This window comes from Neofelis nebulosa, chromosome 2 (genome assembly GCF_028018385.1).
Source record: "Neofelis nebulosa isolate mNeoNeb1 chromosome 2, mNeoNeb1.pri, whole genome shotgun sequence".
NCBI classification, from domain to species: Eukaryota; Metazoa; Chordata; class Mammalia; order Carnivora; family Felidae; genus Neofelis; species Neofelis nebulosa.
In genome coordinates, this window is record NC_080783.1 from 34,295,448 (window position 1) to 34,318,969 (window position 23,522).

General features: G+C 37.5%; 1 protein-coding gene across 7 annotated transcripts in view; it reads left to right on the forward strand.

Annotated features, from left to right (window-relative positions):
• The window catches only part of C2CD6 (C2 calcium dependent domain containing 6), a 150,162-nt gene that overhangs the window by 45,365 nt on the left and 81,275 nt on the right, over positions 1–23,522 (forward strand). For 6 of the 7 annotated variants that reach the window (XM_058709186.1, XM_058709130.1, XM_058709168.1 and 3 more), the window contains 7 exons: positions 1,666–1,710; positions 2,625–2,693; positions 4,589–4,668; positions 8,580–8,726; positions 15,401–15,506; positions 17,756–17,822; positions 19,919–19,962. In XM_058709186.1, coding sequence (XP_058565169.1) covers positions 1,666–1,710; positions 2,625–2,693; positions 4,589–4,668; positions 8,580–8,726; positions 15,401–15,506; positions 17,756–17,822; positions 19,919–19,962 — 558 coding nt within the window. The remainder of the gene's footprint in view (positions 1–1,665; positions 1,711–2,624; positions 2,694–4,588; positions 4,669–8,579; positions 8,727–15,400; positions 15,507–17,755; positions 17,823–19,918; positions 19,963–23,522) is intronic. The other variant, XM_058709138.1, reaches the window with a different exon arrangement.

Consider the following 23,522-nt stretch of genomic DNA (forward strand, 5'->3'; position numbering starts at 1 on the left):
CTGCACTTTCCCAGACTGGGCCTAAGCCCAGTAACTTGCTTTGGGCAGAGCAAAACCAATTTCAGGACAGGTTACCAAACAGCTCATTGCCACACATTGAAACTCACCAGAGGAGCTGAGTGAAAGCAAGCCTAAAACTCAGTGGATTTGAGAAGCACATTCAAGATGAACATATTAATTGGCTCCAGTGAAGACTTAATTGGCAGATCTCAGTGAGACCTAGAGGAAGAACTCAAAGATATTACCATAGTTTAAAATATGACTAAAAGTTTACTTTATATATGAGGGAGATGAATCACTCTGTAGGTCAAGTTCTTTCATCAAAAGCGGAGGCACAGTTTATAAAAGGGAAGAAAAAAGCAGTCTTGAAACAATACAGTATTTCCCCAGTCCCCACTTTGGGAAAAGGGATGCTATCAAGAATAAGAAGCTATAGGGGCGCCTGGGTGGCGCAGTCGGTTAGGCGTCCGACTTCAGCCAGGTCACGATCTCGCGGTCCGTGAGTTCGAGCCCCGCGTCAGGCTCTGGGCTGATGGCTCGGAGCCTGGAGCCTGTTTCCGATTCTGTGTCTCCCTCTCTCTCTGCCCCTCCCCCATTCATGCTCTGTCTCTCTCTGTCCCAAAAATAAATAAAAAACGTTGAAAAAAAAAATTTAAAAAAAAAAAAGAATAAGAAGCTATAAAGAGCAGGTTGACAGGATCATTAAGGAAATCTATTTCAGTTATTTGCGAATTTTCTGAGAAATCTTGTGACTATATGAAGAACATATATGATATGCTAATTCTATGTGAAGTCGGCCATGTACCACCAGATGTTATTTCCTTCATTATAATGCTTCACCAGGAACTGAGAGGGCAGGAGTTAAATAGGTTCTGCAGATTGCTGGGTTTTACAGGTGGTGAGGATGTATGAACCAGGTACTAAAGTTTTCACTAAATGAGAATTATGACCAGAATGTCTGAAACACATGCCAGATAGCATGAAACTTAAAAATGGAAAACTGCTTATATCTATGTGTAATAATATGATCTAGGAGCACTAGAAGGGGAATGTGGAGGATGCTGCTCCACCTCCTGGTCTTGAGGTATGTGGGCCTTCACTTGAGTCTATGAGGGAAACAGCATCCTTAGTGGTAAGCCAAGTCTTAGGTAAAATAAAGAGGAAATGTTTAGTGGAGCAGTTAAAGATGGGAGGTTGTTTGTTAACCCTGGGATGCTGGATTAAATGGGAAGACTGATAGCACGGCAGAGATGATGAGAGGTGGTGAACAAGGATACCCAAGGTTTACCTGGTTAAAAAAATGCCAACAGTCCTGACGATGAGAGAAGCAGCCCTATCATGAGTCAGCTTATCATGCAGATTTTTGTTAAACCCCACAAAGGAGTGCAGGCATGGTCCTTTAAGACTTGGAGAAAGGGGAACTATGATGAGCAGAAACATTTTTGTCTAAAACATAATGTAAATATTAACATTTACTTTTGGTACAACCCAGAATTTTTATTTTCTTCCAAATATTCATTATAATTGTATTTAGCTATTAAATTAACGTGCATTAAAAATCACAATCTGATTTTCCAAAATTTATGAAATAGTTTAGATTACATATGGATGATTATATGAGTGACTCTGTATTTGAGAATTTTATCATTTATTACTTTTTTCCAGAAAGGGTGCTTTATTGAAGAATTTCAAATGTTGAATAAAAACATAGTAAGAACTTTACTGAAACTCCCAAAGCTTTGTGCACATACTTAACATTTTTTATAGCTTTGCTCTGATATAGTTTTAACCTCTGATAGTGTTTCCATTCTCTTTGTTACTCTACCAGTCACTATTTGAATTCATAGAAATTTATTAAATAGAAAGAACAATATTTGCTCACAAAATCTTCATCTCCACCTTTTTGTTTGTTTGTTTTAAATGCTGCTACCTTACTGCTAAATGGTGAACAAGAAAACTGAAATCATTGGATAAGAGAGTAAAATATCCTAGCTGCTTCTTTGACTATTCAGCTTTAATTGAGGAAATATTTTTCTCCTTGAGGAGTTTCTGAAGAGTTGTTTACAGTTCTCACTTGAATTTCTTTTTAAGTGCTTAAAATTATTATTTTGATTAATTGGTCTTCTATTCAAAGAGACTTTTGCCAATAGCTAAAACAGGGACAAGGAACATAAAGAAGAGAATGATGGACATTTGAGGTCATAACCTCTGATACCCTCCTTCATTTCACATTTGAGCAAGCTGGGGTTCAGAGAGATGAAATCACTTGTCTAAATAAAATTTTTATCTGAAAATGGAAGTGGAGATAGGAGAAGTGTGAGTAAATACTTTAAAACCATATGCATGTATGTTCATATATGTATCAAGGTAATCCTATTAATTATAAATTGAAATTTTCTCTTTAACACTCATATAATATTCCTTAACATAAAGTTTTTAACATTTCAGGAACTCCATAGATTCTTCTATCGGGGTTCCTTGGGTGAATTTTTTTTGTTTTTTAATCAGGATGTATTAATGCTTTGGTTTTTTAAACATAAATTTGTGATGTAAAAATATTAGTTGGCTATCACTTTTTCATTAAAATATCTTTCTGATCAATAAAATATTTGCCACGTGTTTAGTTTATCTGCAGGGTGGAGGTGGAATTTATGTTCTCCTATGGAAACTTTGGTTATGGATTTTCACATCAGGTTAGTTCCTCTCTTAAAAATTATTCTATAGCTCTTTAGTCAAATCTCTTCTGAGCCTCTATTCAGTTTGGTAAATCCTTTAAAATACATATTCTTTTTAAAAAATGAAATAAATATTTTTAAAAGAATGCTGTTTTTCTCTGGCCTAAGGATAAAGGAAACTACCATTTTTTATTTCCGTGTACATTTAAAAATAATCTTTATTCAAAACTCCTTTATCATAAAACTTTGCTCTTGTGTCTGTGTTTTCATTGGGTTAAAAACAATTGTTTTAAGTATGTAAGAAGTGTAGATTTTTGTATCTAAAAATACTTATTAAAAATGGAGTCATCGGGGCGCCTGGGTGGCGCAGTCGGTTAAGCGTCCGACTTCAGCCAGGTCACGATCTCGCGGTCCGTGAGTTCGAGCCCCGCGTCAGGCTCTGGGCCGATGGCTCGGAGCCTGGAGCCTGTTTCCGATTCTGTGTCTCCCTCTCTCTCTGCCCCTCCCCCGTTCATGCTCTGTCTCTCTCTGTCCCAAAAATAAATAAAAAATGTTGAAAAAAAAAAAAATAAAAAAAAAAAAAAAAATAAAAAAAAAAAAAAAATAAAAATGGAGTCATTAATTATATTCACATAACATTTTTTACTCTGGTCACATATGTTCCTCCCCACCCCCACCCCCCCCAACAGTTATTTCAATATCTGGTGTTATTTGAGCCTTCCTTCATTTATCAAGAAAGTAGTATTTTCAAAGAAGTTAATCCTCCTAGCTTTGGCCTGCCCCCTTTAAATTCATTACATATATCCATGTTCCAGTGGAAACTTTTGTACATTAACCTGTGTCCTGTTTTTTTATTATGTCCTTAGGCTACATTTGTTTTGAAATAACTCTTGATATACCTTGGTATTATCACAACTTTGGGGCATTTATAAATCCAGTGCCATCAGTGGTGCTGTTATATAGGGGATATGACCTGTATACTTTGCATATAATCTTTCATTTCTGTTTTTTGCTATTTTTTTATAGTCTTGGAGTTTTTTTTAAATTAGGAATTGAGAGTAGGTACATTATTCTTATTAAATAAGTCTATTGCGGTATTATCCCTGGTAAAATGTTATTCTAAAATTTTGCCTATGGTATATCATAATAGTTTTTAATGCATTTTGAATCAGAAGTGATATACAGAAGAAAGCACTAGACACAATCTTTTTTTCATCTTTTTTCCTTCTTTCCTTTGATTTTTCTTTCTTTTCCTTCTGCTTATTTATTTTCTTGTGAATTGGCCCTTATAGGGACTTCTGTTTAGTCCCTTTTGTAACAGTTTATAAGCACCAACTTCAGAGGTAAATTTTGTGTCCGGATATAAGTAAAACATGTGGCAATCACATTCATAGGGGATATCCTCTTTTCAGATAAGACTAGGCAAGTATTATTTTATGTAAGTGGGCTCTACCAAAAACATGGAACAGAGGTATTAGGTGAAAAAGAGTGGGAAATATAAAAGTTTTTGATTTTGGTTCTATGTTGGTGAACTTTTCAGTAATATAGTTCCCTACTCCCCTGTCTTGATAATGTAAAAAGAGCACTACACTGGGGGCAGATAAAGCTGCATTCAAAACCTGGCTATGAGGTCTCTTGGGTAACCCTTGAACAAAGTAGTTCACCTTCAGCATTTTTTTGTAAAATAGGCACAGTTATCTACATCATAGGAATATTGAGAGGATAAAATAATATTAAAGATATAATGTTCTTGACAGATATTTAGTCTCCATAAATATTAGTTCTTTTTTCACTCTTTTAATTCTATTTCTTTTTTAATGTATTTAAGGCTTATAGTCCTAGAGAATAGTAGTATTAGAGTGAACTGTAATTGTAACTAAGCAGTGTTAAAACACACTTACGATTTTCTTCAGTTAAAACCTCTTCAGAAAATTGTTGAGCCATCCATGTTTATGAATATTGCACCACCTCCAGAAAGAACAGACCCTGTGACGTAAGTGTTTGAACACTTATGTACATAATAAGATTATGTGGCATTTAAAGCATTTAATCCATTTGATGGATCATTTTAGTGTCTTAAGACCTAGCCAGAATGGGCTAGACTCCAAGGTAAAGAGAGTAGTGAATTGTTTTGCTTAATAAGATGGGAGAAAATTTGGGTTTCTGGGTATATTCCTGGAGAAATAAGATAAAGAAGAGAGGGTGCTTCATGGCTGATGGGGGGAGGAGGGAAGGTAGGGTTAGCTTGATAAGGAAAGATAGTCAGTGAGATACCCTCTTCTAGAAGGAGGTGAGGGACTTGTAAGATCAAAGTGTCTAATAGTTCTCAGTTTTATGCTCTACAGTATAGTAGTGTTACCCCCACTTTGACATATTGCAGTTGTTACCTACAAATCTTCAGCAAAAAGTCCATGCTCAAAAAATGTTATTAGCAAACCAAAATTAAATGGTTTAATTTAAACCATTAAACCATTAAAAAATGTCAACCAATCTTAAAATTGAAACAGTAAAAATAGATAAAAGAAAAATGAGCACCTGAGATAGAAATTTAATCCATAGTGCTATCGAAGAAAAAGAAATGGAGAAAATAGGAATGAGGGAATTAGGTATAGGATGAGAATTTATGTTCTGAAGTGCTTATTGTCCTGTAGTCTCACCAGCACTGGGTATTATCATTAAAAATAAATTTTGTCCACTTGATATTGGTCATTTGTTGAAATGGTAAAATTTGAATGTTTTATGTTTATTGATCATTGTTTCCTTTTCCACTCATTGATTCGATAAACATTCATTAAATGTCTGCTATATCTCCAAGGCATTGCAAATACTAAAATAAATGAGGCCTGGTCCCTGCCCTTTAGTAGCTCATGGTTTAGTGCAAAGTTAACTTGTAAAAAGAAATTATTATAATACAAATGAGATAAGAATCCTCCTAGAGGTAAACATAAGGAACTATGGGTGTGGAATAGTGGTGGAAGGAACAAAATTGGGTCATAGCAAAATTATTGATTTATGATAAGCAGAGATTCTGCATTTAATGTTGCAGATTAGGGTGTTAGAAAAGGCTCCATTTGGTTGTTTGGTTGCAGAAACATGAACCAAATGAAGCCCACTTGAGTGAATTAGAAATGCCAGACCTGCCTTGGTTTAAGTAGAGGAAGGTATTCAAGGGCATAGAAAGATGGTGATATTGGCATGGATTTGTCTTTAAGACCTACTCACTCACCCAGGGAGGGTCCAGAAGATATACCTTTCACATGACAATGAGAAGTAAATTTGTGAGGGGACCTCCACCCTTGAAGAACTCTGTGATTGCTTTTCTTTGTGGGCCAGACCTCACAGTGGGAGCTGCAGTCACTGAACTGGGAAAACCTGAATGCAATGGGAATAACTGGATTCCAGGATGGCAGGGGCCAAGTGATGGCACTCAACCACCAATGACAAGACACGTTACCGTAATAGACAGTAGAGTCAAAGCAGCGATCAGAATAGTTTGACTCACATGGACCTTTGGCATTGGCTAATTAATCATGGTGTTCCTAGAAATAACATATATAGGAAGCCTACTAAATTCTTTCTTAATCTGTATAACCAGAAAAGTTCTAGGTCAAGTGAACAAAACTCTGACCTGAGTCATAAAAAGAGTCATAGCTCCTCAATCGTTTCCCAGATTTGAGCCAGTTTGCAGACCCAGAAACCTTCAAATGAAGGGGACGCGTTCTCCCCTTAAGGAGAGATGCTAGTATGCTGATAAAAATTTGTAATGTTAATCTTTCTCCCAGCTTTCCCAAAAGGGAAGGAGAACCTTTTACCAGGGTTAATTGTACATTAGGGAAAAGGAAATAATCAGACCTTTCAGAGACTACTACTAGACTTTTCAGAGACTACTGGACACTACTGGCTCTGAAATGACACTAATTCCTGAAGACTCAAAACATCACTGTTGTCCACCAGAGTAGGGACTTAGGGAAGTCAGGTGATAAATGGAGTTTTAAACCCATCCTGTGGTTATTTCCCTAATTCCAGATTGCCTAATTGGCACCAACACACTTAGCTGTAGGTGAATCGCTACATTGATTGCCTGACCTATGGACCTAGGGATTTTAGGATGGGAAAAGCTAAATGGAAGCCACTAGAGAGCTACCTCTACCTAGGAAAACAGTAAGCCAAAAGCAATACCACATTCATGGAGGGATTCAGAGATTAGAGCCATTATCAAGGACTCAAAGATATAAAAGTGGTGATTCCCATCTCATCCCCATTTAGCTCACTTATTTTGGCCTGTGCATAGAATAGATCTTGGAGAGTGACAGTAGATTGTTCTAAGCTTAACCAGGTAGTGATTCCGATTGCAGCTGCTGTACCAGGTGTGGTTTCATTTCTTGGACAGGTTAACACATCCCTTGGTACCTAGTATGCAACTAGTGATCTGGCAAATGCTATTTTCCCAGTATAAAGACCATAAAAAGCAGTTTGCTCTCTTTCAGCTGGCAAGGTCAGCAATATACTTTCACTGTCTTACCTCAGGTATATCAACTTCTCCAGCCCTATGTCATTAAATATGTTCACAGGAATCTTGATTGCCTTTCCCTTATATAAAACATTATACAGGTTCATTACAATGATGTCCTTTAAGCTGATTGGATCTAGTGAACAGAAAGTAGCAACTAATCTAACTTACTTAGGTAAGACATTTGCATGTCAGAGGTTGTAGGAAGAATTCTGACAAAAATTCAGGGGTCTTCTACCTCATTGAAATTTTGAGGAGCCAGTGGTATGGGACTTGTCGAGATAATCTTGCTAAGGTGAAAGATAAGTTGTTGTAACTGGCCCTTCCTATAACTAAAACAGAGGCACAACACTGGTGGCTTTTTTGGATTTTGGAGACAACTTATTCCTCATTTGGGTGTGCTACTCTGGCCCATCTAACAAGTGACTGGAAAAAAAATATATATATATATATAATCTTTTTTCCCCTCCTCATATCTTACCATCATGTAACATACACTATATTGACTTTATAATTGACTTTATATTCTATTTAAGTATTGTTAAACTTGCATCACACTATTTAAGTTTCAGGGTATTAAGAAGAGTAAACATCACTCAAAGACTTTTATTCTTTTCTGGGGAAGAGGCTAGTGAGTTTTTGGTTGTATGCAGGATAGTTATGTCATGTTATTGTTCTCATTTGGAGATCAAATATGTTTTAAAGAGATGCTTCTGGGTGTCAGGTTGACAAGTGGTGGGTGGACTTGTGATGATTAATTTTATGTGTCAACTTGACCAGATCTAGAGGTTGGGAGAGAGGTCTGGGATTAAACACTTTCTTTCTTTCTTTCTTTCTTTCTTTCTTTCTTTCTTTCTTTCTTTCTTTCTTTCTTTCTTTCTTTCTTTCTTTCTTTCTTTCTTTCTCTTCTTTCTCTTCTTTCTCTTCTTTCTCTTCTTTCATGTTTGTTTATTTTTTGAGAGAAAGACAAAGCACAAACAGGGGAGGGGCAGAGAGAGGGAGACAGAGTCCGAACGAGGCTCCAAGCTCTGAGCTGTCAGCACATAGCCCGATGCGGGGCTCGAACCCATGGACCATGAGATCATGACCTGAGCCAAAGTCAGACGCTCAACCAACTGAGCCACCCAGGCACCTCTGGGCTTAAACACTTTCTACTCCTCATTAGAACTTCAGGTCCTTATCTCCTTTCCCATCCCTGCTGCCCATCTTTGTAGTAAGAGTGCTCAAGAGAGCACTTCTGTCAGGATCTCTGGTCTTTTTCTTTTTTCCTAGCTCTACCCTCTGATGGTTCAAGGTAGACAGGTGAGATTGCAATGTAGAATTGATAGCTACCACTGATTTTAGAAGTGTCATTTGTGTAATTTCAATATTTAACATTATAACCATTTTTGCAGAAATGTAATTACACCACAGCCAATAGAATATCCAGCATTCCTATCCCCAGACCTGAATGTTACTGTTGGGATGCCAACTGCAATGCCCCAATCCAACCAGCCATCCGTAGTGCGACTTGAAAAACTTCAGCAACAACCTCGGGAAAGGTAAAAAAAAAAAAAAAAAAAAAAAGTCTTCATCTCATTTATGTGTTATTTGTACATTAATTTTTTCTTTTGAGACATGAGCTTTAGATATTTGTTTAGAAAAGTCAATGAAATGACAGGAAAAGAGGTGATAACTTATTTATAAGGGAGAAAGTATAATACTTGCTCTACTCTTGACTCAACATGTATTCTATAGGTCTCTTGTGCTTTTTTCTGTATTTCCCTTCCTTTTTTCTCTATGCTTCAGTGTAAATAATTTCTCCCATCATATCTTACAGTTCACTGGTTCTTTTTTCTTTGTTTCTAATCTGTTGTTAAACCAATTGAATTCTTTTGTGTGTGTATGGGTTTTTTTTTTTAAGTTTATTTATTTTGAGAGAGAGGAGAGAGAGAGAGAGAGAGTGAACTGAGGAGGAGTAGAGAGAAGGAAAGAGAGAGAAAACCAAGAAGCTCCACACTGTCAAGTGCAGAGCCTGATGTGGGGTTCAAACTCACAAACCATAAAATCATGACCTGAACTGAAATCTGGAGTCAGACACTTAACCAACTGATCCACCCAGATACCCCAAACCAATTGAATTCTTAATTTCAGTTATTTTATTGAAGTTATTTTCCTTTATTTTATAGTTTCCACTTCTCTACCAAAATCCCCTGACTTCTCTTTGAATTCTTTGAACATATCAGTCATTGCTATTTTTTAAGTTTATTTATTTATTGGGGTACCTGGGTGGCTCAGTTGGTTAAGCGTCCAACTTCAGCTCAGATCATGATCTCAACATTTGTCAGTTCGACCCCATGTCAGGCTCTGTGCTGTGCTCCAGCTCAGAGCCTGGAGCCCACTTCAGATTCTGCATCACCTTCTCTCTCTGCCCCTCCTCCGCTCGCACTCTGTGCCTCTCTCAAAAATAAAAACATTTAAAAAAATTTTTAGGTTTATTTATTTTGAGAGAGAGAGCAAGAGAGAATGCATACACATGAGCGGAGAAGGGACAGAGAGGGAGGGAGAGAGAGACTACAAATCAGGCTCCACACCGTCAGCATAGAGCCTGACATGGGGCTTGATCTCACAAACTATGAGGTCATGACCTGAGCCGAGATCAAGAGTTGGCTGCTTCACTGATTGAGCCACCCAGGCACCCCAACCATTGCTATTTTATATATCTGGGGGCTCCGGTATTTGGCGCATAGACATTTATAATTGTTAGCTCTTCCTGATGGATAGACCCTGTAATTATTATATAATGCCCTTCTTCATCTCTTGTTACAGCCTTTAATTTAAAGTCTAGTTTGTCTGATATAAGTGTGGCTACTCCAGCTTTCTTTTGGCTTCCAGTAGCATGATAAATAGTTCTCCATCCCCTCACTCTCAACCTAAAGGTGTCCTCAGATCTAAAATGAGTCTCTTGTAGACAGCAAATAGATGGGTCTTGTTTTTTTATCCATTCTGATACCCTATGTCTTTTGGTTGGCGCATTTAATCCATTTACATTCAGTGTTATTATAGAAAGATACGGGTTTAGAGTCATTGTGATGTCTGTATGTTTTATGCTTGTAGCGATGTCTCTGGTACTTTGTCTCACAGGATCCCCCTTAGGATCTCTTGTAGGGCTGGTTTCGTGGTGACAAATTCCTTCAGTTTTTGTTTGTTTGGGAAGACCTTTATCTCTCCTTCTATTCTAAATGACAGACTTGCTGGATAAAGGATTCTCGGCTGCATATTTTTTCTGTTTAGCACACTGAAGATATCGTGCCAAGCCTTTCTGGCCTGCCAAGTTTCAAAGGAGAGATCAGTCACGAGTCTTATAGGTCTCCCTTTATATGTGAGGGCACATTTATCCCTTGCTGCTTTCAGAATTTTCTCTTTATCCTTGTATTTTGCCAGTTTCACTATGATATGTCGTGCAGAAGATCGATTCAAGTTACGTCTGAAGGGAGTTCTCTGTGCCTCTTGGATTTCAATGCCTTTTTCCTTCCCCAGTTCAGGGAAGTTCTCAGCTATAATTTCTTCAAGTACCCCTTCAGCACCTTTCCCTCTCTCTTCCTCCTCTAGGATACCAATTATGCGTATATTATTTCTTTTTAGTGTATCACTTAGTTCTCTAATTTTCCCCTCATACTCCTGGATTTTTTTATCTCTCTTTCTTTCAGCTTCCTCTTTCTCCATAACTTTATCTTCTAGTTCACCTATTCTCTCCTCTGCCTCTTCAATCCGAGCCGTCGTGGTTTCCATTTTGTTTTGCATTTCGTTTAAAGCGTTTTTCAGCTCCTCGTGACTGTTCCTTAGTCCCTTGATCTCTGTGGCAAGAGATTCTCTGCTGTCCTGTATACTGTTTTCAAGCCCAGCGATTAATTTTATGACTATTATTCTAAATTCACTTTCTGTTATATTATTTAAATCCTTTTTGATCAGTTCATTAGCTGTTGTTATTTCCTGGAGATTCTTCTGAGGGGAATTCTTCCGTTTGGTCATTTTGGATAGTCCCTGGAGTGATGAGGACCTGCAGGGCACTTCCCCCGTGCTGTGGTGTATCACTGGAGTTGGTGGGCGGGGCTGCAGTCCGACCTGATGTCTGCCCCCAGCCCACCGCTGGGGCCACAGTCAGACTGGTGTGTGCCTTCTCTTCCCCTCTCCTAGGGGCGGGATTCACTGTGGGGTGGCGTGGCCCGTCTGGGCTACTTGCACACTGCCAGGCTTGTGGTGCTGGGGATCTGGCGTATTAGCTGGGGTGGGTAGGCAAGGTGCACGGGGGCAGGAGGGGCAGGCTTAGCTCACTTCTCCTTAGGTGATCCACTTCAGGAGGGGCCCTGTGGCAGCGAGGGAGTCAGATCCGCTGCCGGAGGTTTGGCTCCGCAGAAGCACAGAGTTGGGTGTTTGCGGGGAGCGAGCAAGTTCCCTGGCAGGAACTGGTTCTCTTTGGGATTTTGGCTGGGGGATGGGCGGGGGAGATGGCGCTGGCGAGTGCCTTTGTTCCCCGCCAAGCTGAGCTCTGTCCTCCGGGGGCTCAGCAGCTCTCCCTCCCTTTGTCCTCCAGCCTTCCCGCTTTCTGAGCAGAGCTGTTAACTTATGACCTCCCAGACGCTAAGTCGCGCTTGCTGTCGGAACACAGTCCGTCCGGCCCCTCCGCTTTTGCCAGCCAGACTCCGGGGCTCTGCTTGGCCGGCGAGCCGCCCCTCCGCCCCGGCTCCCTCCCGCCAGTCCGTGGAGCGCGCACCGCCTCGCCGCCCTTCCTACCCTCTTCCGTGGGCCTCTCGTCTGCGCTTGGCTCCGGAGACTCCGTTCTGCTAATCCTCTGGCGGTTTTTTGGGTTCTTTAGGCAGGTGTAGGTGGAATCTAAGTGATCAGCAGGACGCGCGGTGAGCCCAGCGTCCTCCTACGCCGCCATCTTCCGGAACTCCTCCCATTGCTATTTTAAAGTTCATCTGTTGTAACTTTATTATCTGGATCTCCTGTAGGTCTGTTTCTGTTGGGTTTTTTCCCCTCATAATTTTCAGTCAAGCCTTACATTCTCATATACCTAGCTATTTTTATTGAGTGCCAAACATTGTATCTGTAGAAGTAATTTGTGGCTCTTGATTGTATATTCTTACAGGGAGGATAGACACTTGCATCTGTCAGCCAACTAGACTAGGAAACTAGCAATCCCAGATCGCCTTAATTCACTTGAGATTGAGATTGAAATGATTTAGGTTTGTTTCCTATGAGGATTAGTCTTTTAATGGTTTAATCTTATTCCTAGTAGTAGGACTGGGACTAGTGTGAGGCAAGTAAGTCACAAGACAAGGAGGCTCTTATTCTCGTGGTTTAACCTTTTGGGGTCCCAACTGAAAGCCTAGATGTTTACCTTGGCTTTTCATCCTTGGCAGGGTCTGAACTCTGCTTTTTGTTCCCTAATTCTGGCATATCTATCTCCAGGCTCTTCTCATTTTCTTAGCTCTTAGCCACCACAAATGCCTGGAAGGAAAAATGGTACCAAATGATGGGGCTTATTGTCTCTGAAATTCCTATAATCTTGGATCTGTAAATCCTTGGTGCTTTTATAACTGACTGATGCTTTCAGACACAATTTTTTAAAATTTTTATTAAAAAAATTTTTTTTAATGTTTATTTTTGAGAGAGAAACAGAGACAGAGTGCAAGTGGGGAAGTGGCAGATAGAGAGGAAACAAAGAATCTGAAGTAGGCTCCAGGCTCTGAGCTGTCAGCACAGAGCCCGACACAGGGCTTTAATTCAAAGCGAGATCCTGACCTGAGCTGATGTTGGACTCTTAAGCAACTGAGCCATCGAGGTGCCCCACTTTCAAATACAATTTTTAAAAAAATATTGTCCAGCCTTTTTAGTTGTGTAGTAAGATGGTTTATCTGAAGTAACCTAGTCCACCATTGCCAGAAGCAGAACTCCTTGGTCACTTAAAAAATGATTATTTATGTTGAATACATTTTTTACTCAGACTCATAACTTATTAATTCATTAACATTGAGCTGAATGACCAAAGAACCCTTTTATCCTCTATTCTGATGTTTTACTCGTTTAGTAACATTACTGAATACCTAGTGTGTGTCAGGCACTATTATGGGGTACTAGATATACAATGGTCATTTTTAAAAACATATTTGTTAGTGTCCTCTTTCCTTCTTTGTAAGCATAATGAAGGTTTATCAATACCCCCATCCCACCCCCACCAAAGTCTGCTGTTAGTTTCATTGATTTTTTTTTCTGTTGTCTTTTTAGTTTCTATTTTTCCCCACTCTGGTCTTTGTTATTTCCTTTGTTTTACTAATTTTGGCTTAGTTCTTTTTCTTGGTTCCTTGAAGTATAAAATTATTTGAGATCTTTCTTTTTCTTATTGTAAATGCTTACTGCTTTTAACTTACCTCTTAGAAGTGTTTTTGCTACATCCCATAAGTTTTGATATGTTGTATTTCCATTTTCACTTGTCTCAAGATATTTAAAAATATTTTTCTTTTGGTTTCCTCTTTGACCCACTGGTTATTCAGTAGCATGTTGCTTAATCTCTGCTGAAAATTTTTGAAATTAGCAGTTTCTTCTCGGAATTGATTATGGTCAGAAAGGATGCTTGATATGATTTTAGTCATCTTAAATTTATGAGTACTTGTTTTATGGCCTAACATATCTATCCTGAAGAATGTTTCACATGTACTTAAGATGACCATTGGATGGAATGTTCTATAGAAGTATTAACTCTGTGATTTAATGTGTAGTTTAGCTTCAGTGTTTCTTTATAAATTTTCTGTTTGGTTGATCTATCTATTGAGGTAAGTGGGGTTTTAAAGTCCCTTAGTATTATTATATTGCTGTCTAGATAACAGACGCAGTAACCTCTTTGACATCAGCCATAGGAACTTCTTACTAGATATGTCTCCTGAGGCAAGGGAAACAAAAGCAAAAATGAACTGTTGGGACTTCATCAAAATAAAAACCTTCTGCACAGTGAAGGAAACAATCAACAAAACTAAAAGCAACCCATGGAATAAGAGAAGATATTTGTGAATGACATATCTGATAAAGGGTTAGTATCTAAAATATATAAAGAACTTAGACATCTCAACACCCAAAAACCAATGAAAGAATGGGCAGAAGATATGAATAGACATTTTCCCAAAAAAGACATCCAGATGGCCAACAGACATGTAAAAAGATGCTCAGGGAAATACAAATCAAACTGCAATGAGATACCCCTCACACCTGTCAGAATGGCTAAAATGAACAACACAAGAAACAACCGATGGATAAAGGAGAGCCATCTTACACTGTTGGTGGGAATGCAAACTAGTGCAGCTACTTAGGACAAAACAGTACGGAGGTTCCTCAAAAAGTTAAAAATCCAGCAATGGCACTACTAGGTATTTACCCAAAGAATACAAAAAATACTAATTCAAAGGGATACATGCACCCCAATGTTTATAGCAGCATTATCAACAGTAGCCAAATTATGGAAAGAGCCCAAATGTCCGTTAACTGATGAGTGGATAAAGACACACACACACACACACACACACACACACACACACACACACACACGAATATTACTCAGGCATAAAGAATGAAATGTTGCTATTTGCAATGACATGGATGGAGCTAGAGTATTATGCTAAGTGAAATAAGTCAGAGAAAGACAAATACCATATGATTTCACTCATAGGCAGAATTTAAGAAACAAAGGAAATGATCATAGGGGAAAAAAGAGAGAAACCAAGAAACAGCCTCTTAGCTATAGAGAACAAGCGAATGGTTACCAGAGGGGAGGTCGGAGGGAGGGATGGGTTAAATGAGTGATGGTGATTAAAGAGTGTACTTAGTGTGATGCACACCAGGTGTTGTATGGAAATTTTGAATCACTAAATTGTACGCCTGAAACTAATATTACATTGTATATTAACTAACTGGAATTTGAATAAAAACTTAAATCATCACTATCAAAAATGTGTTTTGTGTGCCGTTATGAGATTCCATCCTCTCCTCAACCCTCCTCAGGTAGCTACTGCTCTCATTTTTATTATAATCATTCCTTTCTTTCATATTCTTAATATACTGCTGGTTTGCCTCTCAGAACATTTTATAAGTGTATCATACTGAATGTATTCTTCTGTGAATCATGCCATATATGTTCTTCTGTCACTTATTTTTTAAATGTATACCTGATTTCTTTCTTTAGGCTGGAAAAAATGAAAAAAGAATATAGGAATCTGAGTACATGGATAGAAAAAGCTAGCTATTTAGAAAGAGTTCTTACCCCAAAATTGGCCAATAAAGAATGTAAGGTAATTAACGTAATACATTCCCCATATCTAACTTCTAATACTATTTATTTAAAAAAGATTATGATAATTAAAAGTGATAATAAGATATTGCTTGGTTTTTGATATATAAAATGCTATTCATGATTCATGTACTTTCCTATTTTCCTAATGTGACATTCAATAAATGTTAACTAATAATTTGTAAGATTTGGTTTTTTAACAGCTTTGTTAAGATATAATTCACCTGCTTAAAGTATAGAATTCAGTGACCTTTAGTATATTCACAGAATTGTATGTCCATTGCTATAATCAATTTTCAAACATTATTACCCCCCGAAGAAACCCCCTAACCAAACCTCTCACACCCCTCTAGCCCTAGACAATAACAAATATCCTTCCTGTTTTCGTAGATTTGCTGATCTTAAACATTTCATTTGAGTGGAACCAATGAATATATAGTTCTTTGTGACTTGCTTCTTTAATTTAGCATAGTGTTTTCAGGATTCATCCCATTGTAGCATGTAGCAATACTTTGTTTCTTTTTACTGCCAAATAATATTCCACTATATGGATATGTACCACATTTTGTTTATCCTCATCAGTTGATGGACATTTGGGTTGTTTTGACTCTTAAGCTGTCATCAGTTATGCTCCTGTGACCATTCATATGCAGATTTTTATGTGGGCATATGTTTGTGATTTTCTTGGGTATATACCTAGGAGTGGAATTGTTAGATCATACAGTAATTCCCTCTTTAACTTTTTCAGGAACTGTCAAACTGTTTTCCATATCAGCTGCACAATTTTACATCCAACCAACAATGTACGAAGGTCCCATATGTTCTCTAACACTTGTTATTTTACTTTTCTGTTGTTGTTGTTTTAATTATAGCCATCCTAGTGGTTTGAAGTGGTAACTCTTCGGTAGTGGTTTTGATTTGCCTTTCTCTGATAACCATTGATGTGAACATCTTTTCATGTGTTTACTGGCCATTTGTATATCTTCTTTGATAAATGTTTGTTCAAATCCTTTGTTGATTTTAAAAAATTGGGTTATTTTTATTTTTTAATTTTTTAATGTGTATTTTTGAGAGAGAGAGAGAGAGAGAGAGAGAGAGGGCAAGCAAGCGTGAGTGGAGGGAGGGGCAGAGAGAGAGACATACACACACACACAGAATGTGAAGCAAGCTCCAGGCTCTGAGCTGTCAGCACAGAGCCTGACACGGGGCTCGAACTCACCAACTGCGAGATCATGACCTGAAGTCAGACACTTAACTGAGTCACCCACGCATCCCTAGGTTATTTTTATTTTTATTGTTCAGTTGTAAGAGTTCTTTGTATATTTTGAATACTAGACCTTTGTCACATATATAAGTGAGGTTTAATATTTAGAAATATAATCTAACCAGGGAACCTGGGTGACTCAGTCAGGTAAGCGTCTGACTTTGGCTCAGGTCATGATCTCACTGTTGATGGGTTCGAGCCCCGAGTCGGGCTCTGTACTGACAGCTCAGAGCCTGGAGCCTGCTTCACATTCTGTGTCTCCTTCTCTCCTGTCCCTCCCTTGCTCACTCTCTGTCTCTGTGTCTCAAAATAAATAAACATCAAAAAAATTTTTAGAAACCTATATATTTTGACCTGTGGCAATAGAGATTCAAAGAGGTTTCAGTAAATTCATAAAATGTTGACTAAGATCCCAGCCTTGAAGTGGTAGTCATAACATACAGATATATTAATGATTTTCAGTGCCTCATTATAATTGGGCATAGTGATACTGCTTTAGGGTAAATTGATGAGCACTTCCTCATACAGAATTAGTATTTTATGGAAAATTTGGGGGGCTCTTCATTAAAGGAACTATGGACTTTGTGTTCTTATTAAAACATCAATATTTTATAACAGTCAGGGATCACGCTACCTTATAATTCCTCTTTGCAACTTATAGGCCATAATGTTTTCCAATAAAAAAGTAATCTGTTTTCTGGGTGTATTCTTTTATGTCACTTGAAGTTACAATATTATGTCATTTATCTCATAATCTTTTTCTCTCCTACATTTGTCACTCAAATACCCTATCAATTCTTGGATATCCTCTCCTTGGAACATTAACTCCTAGCTAGAGTATACTCTTGAAAATAGTGTTGTTTGGATTGCTTTTCTCATAAACCCATATTCTTCTGTAAATTTTAAAGAAGGTAATAAAAGAAGTTATAAAGGCAGATTAGCTCTGTCAACATTTCTCCAATATCTTTTTTTTTTCTTGTTTCTAGGGAAGTGATACCAATGAGGTACTTGAAAGCCAATTTGAAAAGAAGTCTGAAGATACTGTAATATCAGGTTCAGAAACTTAATTCACATTATTTATTTATTATTAAGATAATTAAAAAGAAGGTGGTTGTATCACAAAAAGAAAATTAATAATTTGCTTTAGGTGGATTTCATTTTTTTCTTGGAAATAAATATGCATCTCATTATAGTTTTACTATTAGGTATTTATTTTGTAACACCTTAAAGAAAAGGCTTAGACCCAATTAAGAGTTATTTTTTTTTAAATGCTCCTGTATTCCTTGTAAGGACAAGAAAATAGTTAAATCTTAACTATGATCTATGAAAAAGGTATATTCTTAAACGTTAGCTGTAGAGGTGTGTGTGTGTGTAAGAGGAAGGAAGACAGCGGAGGGCAGGAAATTAAATTAGCATTAAATTTTAGAACTTACCACAAATTATCAATAAGATAATGGAAGAGATTGTTATGGTAGTCTTTAAAAAAATCTCTCTGTTAAAAGATTCATTTAGAAAGTAAGTTAAAATATATGCATAATACTATATCTATAAAATCTTGGATTCTGCCGGTGTAGAATAATGATTTATTGTTGCAAGACTTGTGCCACAAATTACTTCTCTACTTCCCTGCTTCTACCTCCTGGCCACCTTAGCTTTTGATATGTTCTTTTCCTAACCTCTGAGGATCAACCAGACTAGCAGAGCTACTGAATCTTTAGCCTACTCTTCACCTGAAATGCTCGTTTCACGAGTAAGAGAATCAGTTTCCCTCTTCCCTATCAGTGTTGAAGATTGGAGGTTTACCTCTCTTACTCACTGGTGGTTGCCAACTTTTTTTTCCCCAGAGAGTTTCTTTTTCTTTTTCTTTTTCTTTTTATTTATTATTATTTTTTTCTTATCCAAAGAGTTTTTTTTTTTTTTTTCCTTAGCTGAAGAGTTTATTTCAAGTCTGGTGACTTGTTTTCTTCTGGTATTCCTATATCTTCTTATAGCTTCAGCTAACATTTATTCATCACTGTGTTGCAGGCCTTTAGCCTTTACCTGGATTATATAACTCAATCCTCACATCAGTCAGTTGAGGGTGCTATTATTATTTATCCAGATTTTACACATGAGAAAGCTGAGGATCAAACAGATTAAGTAACCAGTCAAAAGTTACACAGCCATTAACTGATTGGGGTTGAATTTGAACCTCGTCTGTTTGACCCAAGAGCTCAAACATTTGGGGTGCCTGGGTGGCTCAGTCGGTTAAGTGTTGACTCTTGATTTTGGCTCAGGTCATGATCTCACGGTTTGTGATTCCAGCCCTGCATTGGGCTCTGCACTGACAGTGTGGAGCTTGTTTGAAATCCTCTTTCTCTCTGCCCCTCCCCTATTCTCTCTCTCTCTCTGTCTCTCTCTCTCTCTCAAAATAAGTAAATAAAAACTTTAAAAAGTATATCAAGAGCTCAAGCATTTAACCATATTGCTGCTCACATCTTACATATACTTGTGTCATACCTATAAGATAAGCCATCATTATCCTGTTTTACATATGGGAAAACCAAAGCTCAGAAAAATGGGTAAGCTGACCCCACAGCTAATAGTGACCATAATAAATTTTGTTTTATACTAGACTTAATACATACCTTTCTATCTCAATTTTTTATTCCTTCTTTCTTCCTTTTAGGTTTTCTTTTCTACTTGATAAATATAGACTCTATATTTCTAGAAAAATTTTTATAAATGCTTCAGTCAGCCTCTTTTGAATGGTCCTAATTTCTCTGGATACATAAAACTTTATTCCAGTATCTTTTTTTCAGTCCCAGCTCTATCACTGACCAGACGGGATTTATTTTATTTCCTCTTGACTTGTAGCAAAATATACTGTTTACCTGTTTTTATGTCTTACATTGATGAATCTGAAATCTTACCACTTTATGCATGTTTTCATTTTAAGTCCTCACTTTTTCATTTACCATTCCCCTATCTGCCCAGAGAGTCATCAGCCTGTTTTTACTAAATAGTATTTATGTGTGAATAGCTGCTTTGATTTAAATTGCTCTTTGTTCTTGGTGAGAAAGATCCTAATAGTATCTTATTAGTGTACATATATAAAAATGTTTATTTTATAATATAATAATAAAATATTACTATTCACTTATTTACAGATGTCCCCTGTATAAAGAAAGGAGCTGAAACTGCTCCAAGTGAGGTAAGGGAACTTGGAAGAGAACTTCTAATAGTCACTGTTTTTAAAGGGATGAAACATTTATAATTAAAAAAAAAAATTTGTGGATGGGGGGAAAAAAGCACCCAAGAAGTTATTCAGGTTTTTATGGTTATTTCTGTTATGGTAGTATCTGTATAATTACATTATTTAGTTGAGTTAATTTACACTCTTCAAAGGGAAATTACAGCATAAAATGGTAATATTTAAAAATACATATGAAGATGGGGACAAAAGATGTTGACGAAGAGAAAGGAGGCAGCAATTAATAAAAGCATAAAGTTAGTTCTGCACATTGATCTTAGAAATTGATGCCACATACCTAACCGCATTCATTACTTTCTCTATGGGTTTATAATCTATGTTTAAAATATAAAGTAAAAAATAGAGTTCACGTAATATTATTTGCATTTTAGCTAATTTTACATAGGAATTCATTCCATAAAGCAATGGATCCGTGTGTAAACCAACAAAGAATAAAAGATTTTTCTATACTACTTGACAAATAGGACTTAATATTTTTCATTGTGGGGTGAATGTCTTCTAAATATCAATTGAAGAGTCAACATGTACTGGTTTCCCCAGTCCAAGGAGACAGAGGGGAAAAAAGGCAACATAGAGAATTTATCTTTCTTTTTTTTTTTTTAAATATGAAATTTATTGTCAAATTGGTTTGCATGCAACACCCAGTGCTCATCCCAACAGGTGCCCTCCTCAATACCCATCACCCACCCTCCCCTCCCTCCCACCCCCCATCAACCCTCGGTTCTCAGTTTTTAAGAGTCTCTTATGTTTTGGCTCCCTCCCTCTTTAACCTTTTTTTTTTTTCCTTCCCCTCCCCCATGGTCTTCTGTTAAGTTTCTCAGGATCGACATAAGAGTGAAAACATATAGTATCTGTATTTCTCTGTATGGCTTATTTCACTTAGCATCACACTCTCTAGTTCCATCCATGTTGCTACAAAAGGCCATATTTCATTCTTTCTCATTGCCACGTAGTATTCCATTGTGTATATAAAGCACAGTTTCTTTATCCATTCATCAGTTGATGGACATTTAGGCTCTTTCCATCATTTGGCTATTGTTGAGAGTGCTGCTATAAACATTGGGGTACAAGTGCCCCTATGCATCAGTACTCCTGTATCCCTTGGGTAAATTCCTAACAGTGCTATTGCTGGGTCATAGGGTAGGTCTATTTTTAATTTTTTGAGGAACCTCCACACTGTTTTCAAAGTGGCTGCACCAGTTTGCATTCCCACCAACGGTGCAAGAGGGTTCCCATTTCTCCACATCCTCACCAGCATCTATAGCCTCCTGATTTGTTCATTTTGGCCACTCTGACTGGCGTGAGGTGATATCTGAGTGTGGTCTTGATTTGTATTTCCCTGATGAGGAGGGACGTTGAGCATCTTTTCATGTGCCTGTTGGCCATCTGGATGTCTTCTTCAGAGAAGTGTCTATTCATGTTTTCTGCCCATTTCTTCACTGGATTGTTTTTCGGGTGTGGAGTTTGATGAGCTCTTTATAGATTTTGGATATTAGCCCTTTGTCCGATATGTCATTTGCAAATATCTTTTCCCATTCCGTTGGTTGCCTTTTAGTTTTGTTGATTGTTTCCTTTGCTGTGCAGAAGCTTTTTATCTTCATAAGGTCCCAGTAGTTCATTTTTGCTTTTAATTCCCTTGCCTTTGGGGATGTGTCAAGTAAGAAATAGCTGCAGCTGAGGTCAGAGAGGTCTTTACCTGCTTTCTCCTCTAGGGTTTTGATGGTTTCCTGTCTCACATTCAGGTCCTTTATCCATTTTGAGTTTATTTTTGTGAATGGTGTAAGAAAGTGGTCTAGTTTCATCCTTCTGCATGTTGCTGTCCAGTTCTCCCAGCACCATTTGTTAAAGAGACTGTCTTTTTTCCATTGGATATTCTTTCCTGCTTTGTTAAAGATTAGTTGGCCATACATTTGTGGGTCTAGTTCTGGGGTTTCTATTCTATTCCATTGGTCTATGTGTCTGTTTTTGTGCCAATACCATGCTGTCTTGATGATTACAGCTTTGTAGTGGAGGCTAAAGTCTGGGATTGTGATGCCTCCTGCTTTGGTCCTCTTCTTCAAAATTACTTTGGCTATTCGGGGTCTTTTGTGGTTCCATACAAATTTTAGGATTGCTTGTTCTAGCTTTGGACGAATGTTGGTGCAATTTTGTTTGGGATTGCACTGAATGTGTAGATAGCTTTGGGTAGTATTGACATTTTAACAATATTTATTCTTCCAACCCATGAGCACGGAATGTTTTTTCATTTCTTTATATCTTCTTCAATTTCCTTCATAAGCTTTCTATAGTTTTCAGCATACAGATCTTTTATATCTTTGGTTAGGTTTATCCCTAGGTATTTTATGCTTCTTGGTGCAATTGTGAATGGGATCAGTTTATTTGTCTTTCTGTTGCTTCATTATTAGTGTATAAGAATTCAACTGATTTCTGTACATTGATTTTGTATCCTGCAACTTTGCTGAATTCATGTATCAGTTCTAGCAGACTTTTGGTGGAGTCTATTGGGTTTTCCATGTATAATATCATGTCATCTGCAAAAAGTGAAAGCTTAACTTCATCTTTGCCAATTTTGATGCCTTTGATTTCCTTTTGTTGTCTTATGGCTGATGCTAGAACTTCCAACACTGTGTTAAACAACAGCAGTGAAAGTGGACATCCCTGTCGTGTTCCTGATCTCAGGGAGAAAGCTCTGAGTTTTTCCCCATTGAGGATGATATTAGCTATGGGCTTTTCATAAATGGATTTTATGATGTTTAAGTATGTTCCTTCCATCCCGACTTTCTTGAGGGTTTTTATTAAGAAAGGATGCTGAATTTCGTCAAATACTTTTTCTGCATCAATTGACAGGATCATATGGTTCTTTTCTTTTATTAATGTGATGTATCACATTGATTGATTTATGAATGTTGAACCAGTCCTGCAGCCCATGAATGAATCCCACTTGATCATGGTGAATAATTCTTTTTATATGCTGTTGAATTCGATTTGCTAGTATCTTGTTGAGAATTTTTGCATCCATAGTTATCAGGTATATTGGCCTGTAGTTCTCTCTTTTTGCTGGGTCTCTGTCTGGTTTAGGAATCAAAGTAATGCTGGCTGCATAGAATGAGTCTGGAAGTTTTCCTTCCCTTTCTGTTTCTTTGGAACAGTTTGAGAAGGATAAGTATTATCTCTGTTTTAATACAGAATTCCCCTGGGAAGCCATCTGGTCCTGGATTCTTATTTGTTGGGAGATTTTTCATAACTGATTCCATTTCATCACTGGCTATGGGTCTGTTCAAATTTTCTATTTCTTCCTGTTTGAGTTTTGGAAGTGCATGTGTGCCTAGGAATTGGTCCATTTTTTCCAAGTTGTCCAGTTTGTTGACATGTAATTTTTCATAGTATTCTTAAAATTGTTTGTACTTCTGAGGGATTGGTTGTAATAATTCCATTTTCATTCATGATTTTATCCATTTGGGTCATCTCCCTTTTTTTTTTTTTGAGAAGCCTGGCTAGAG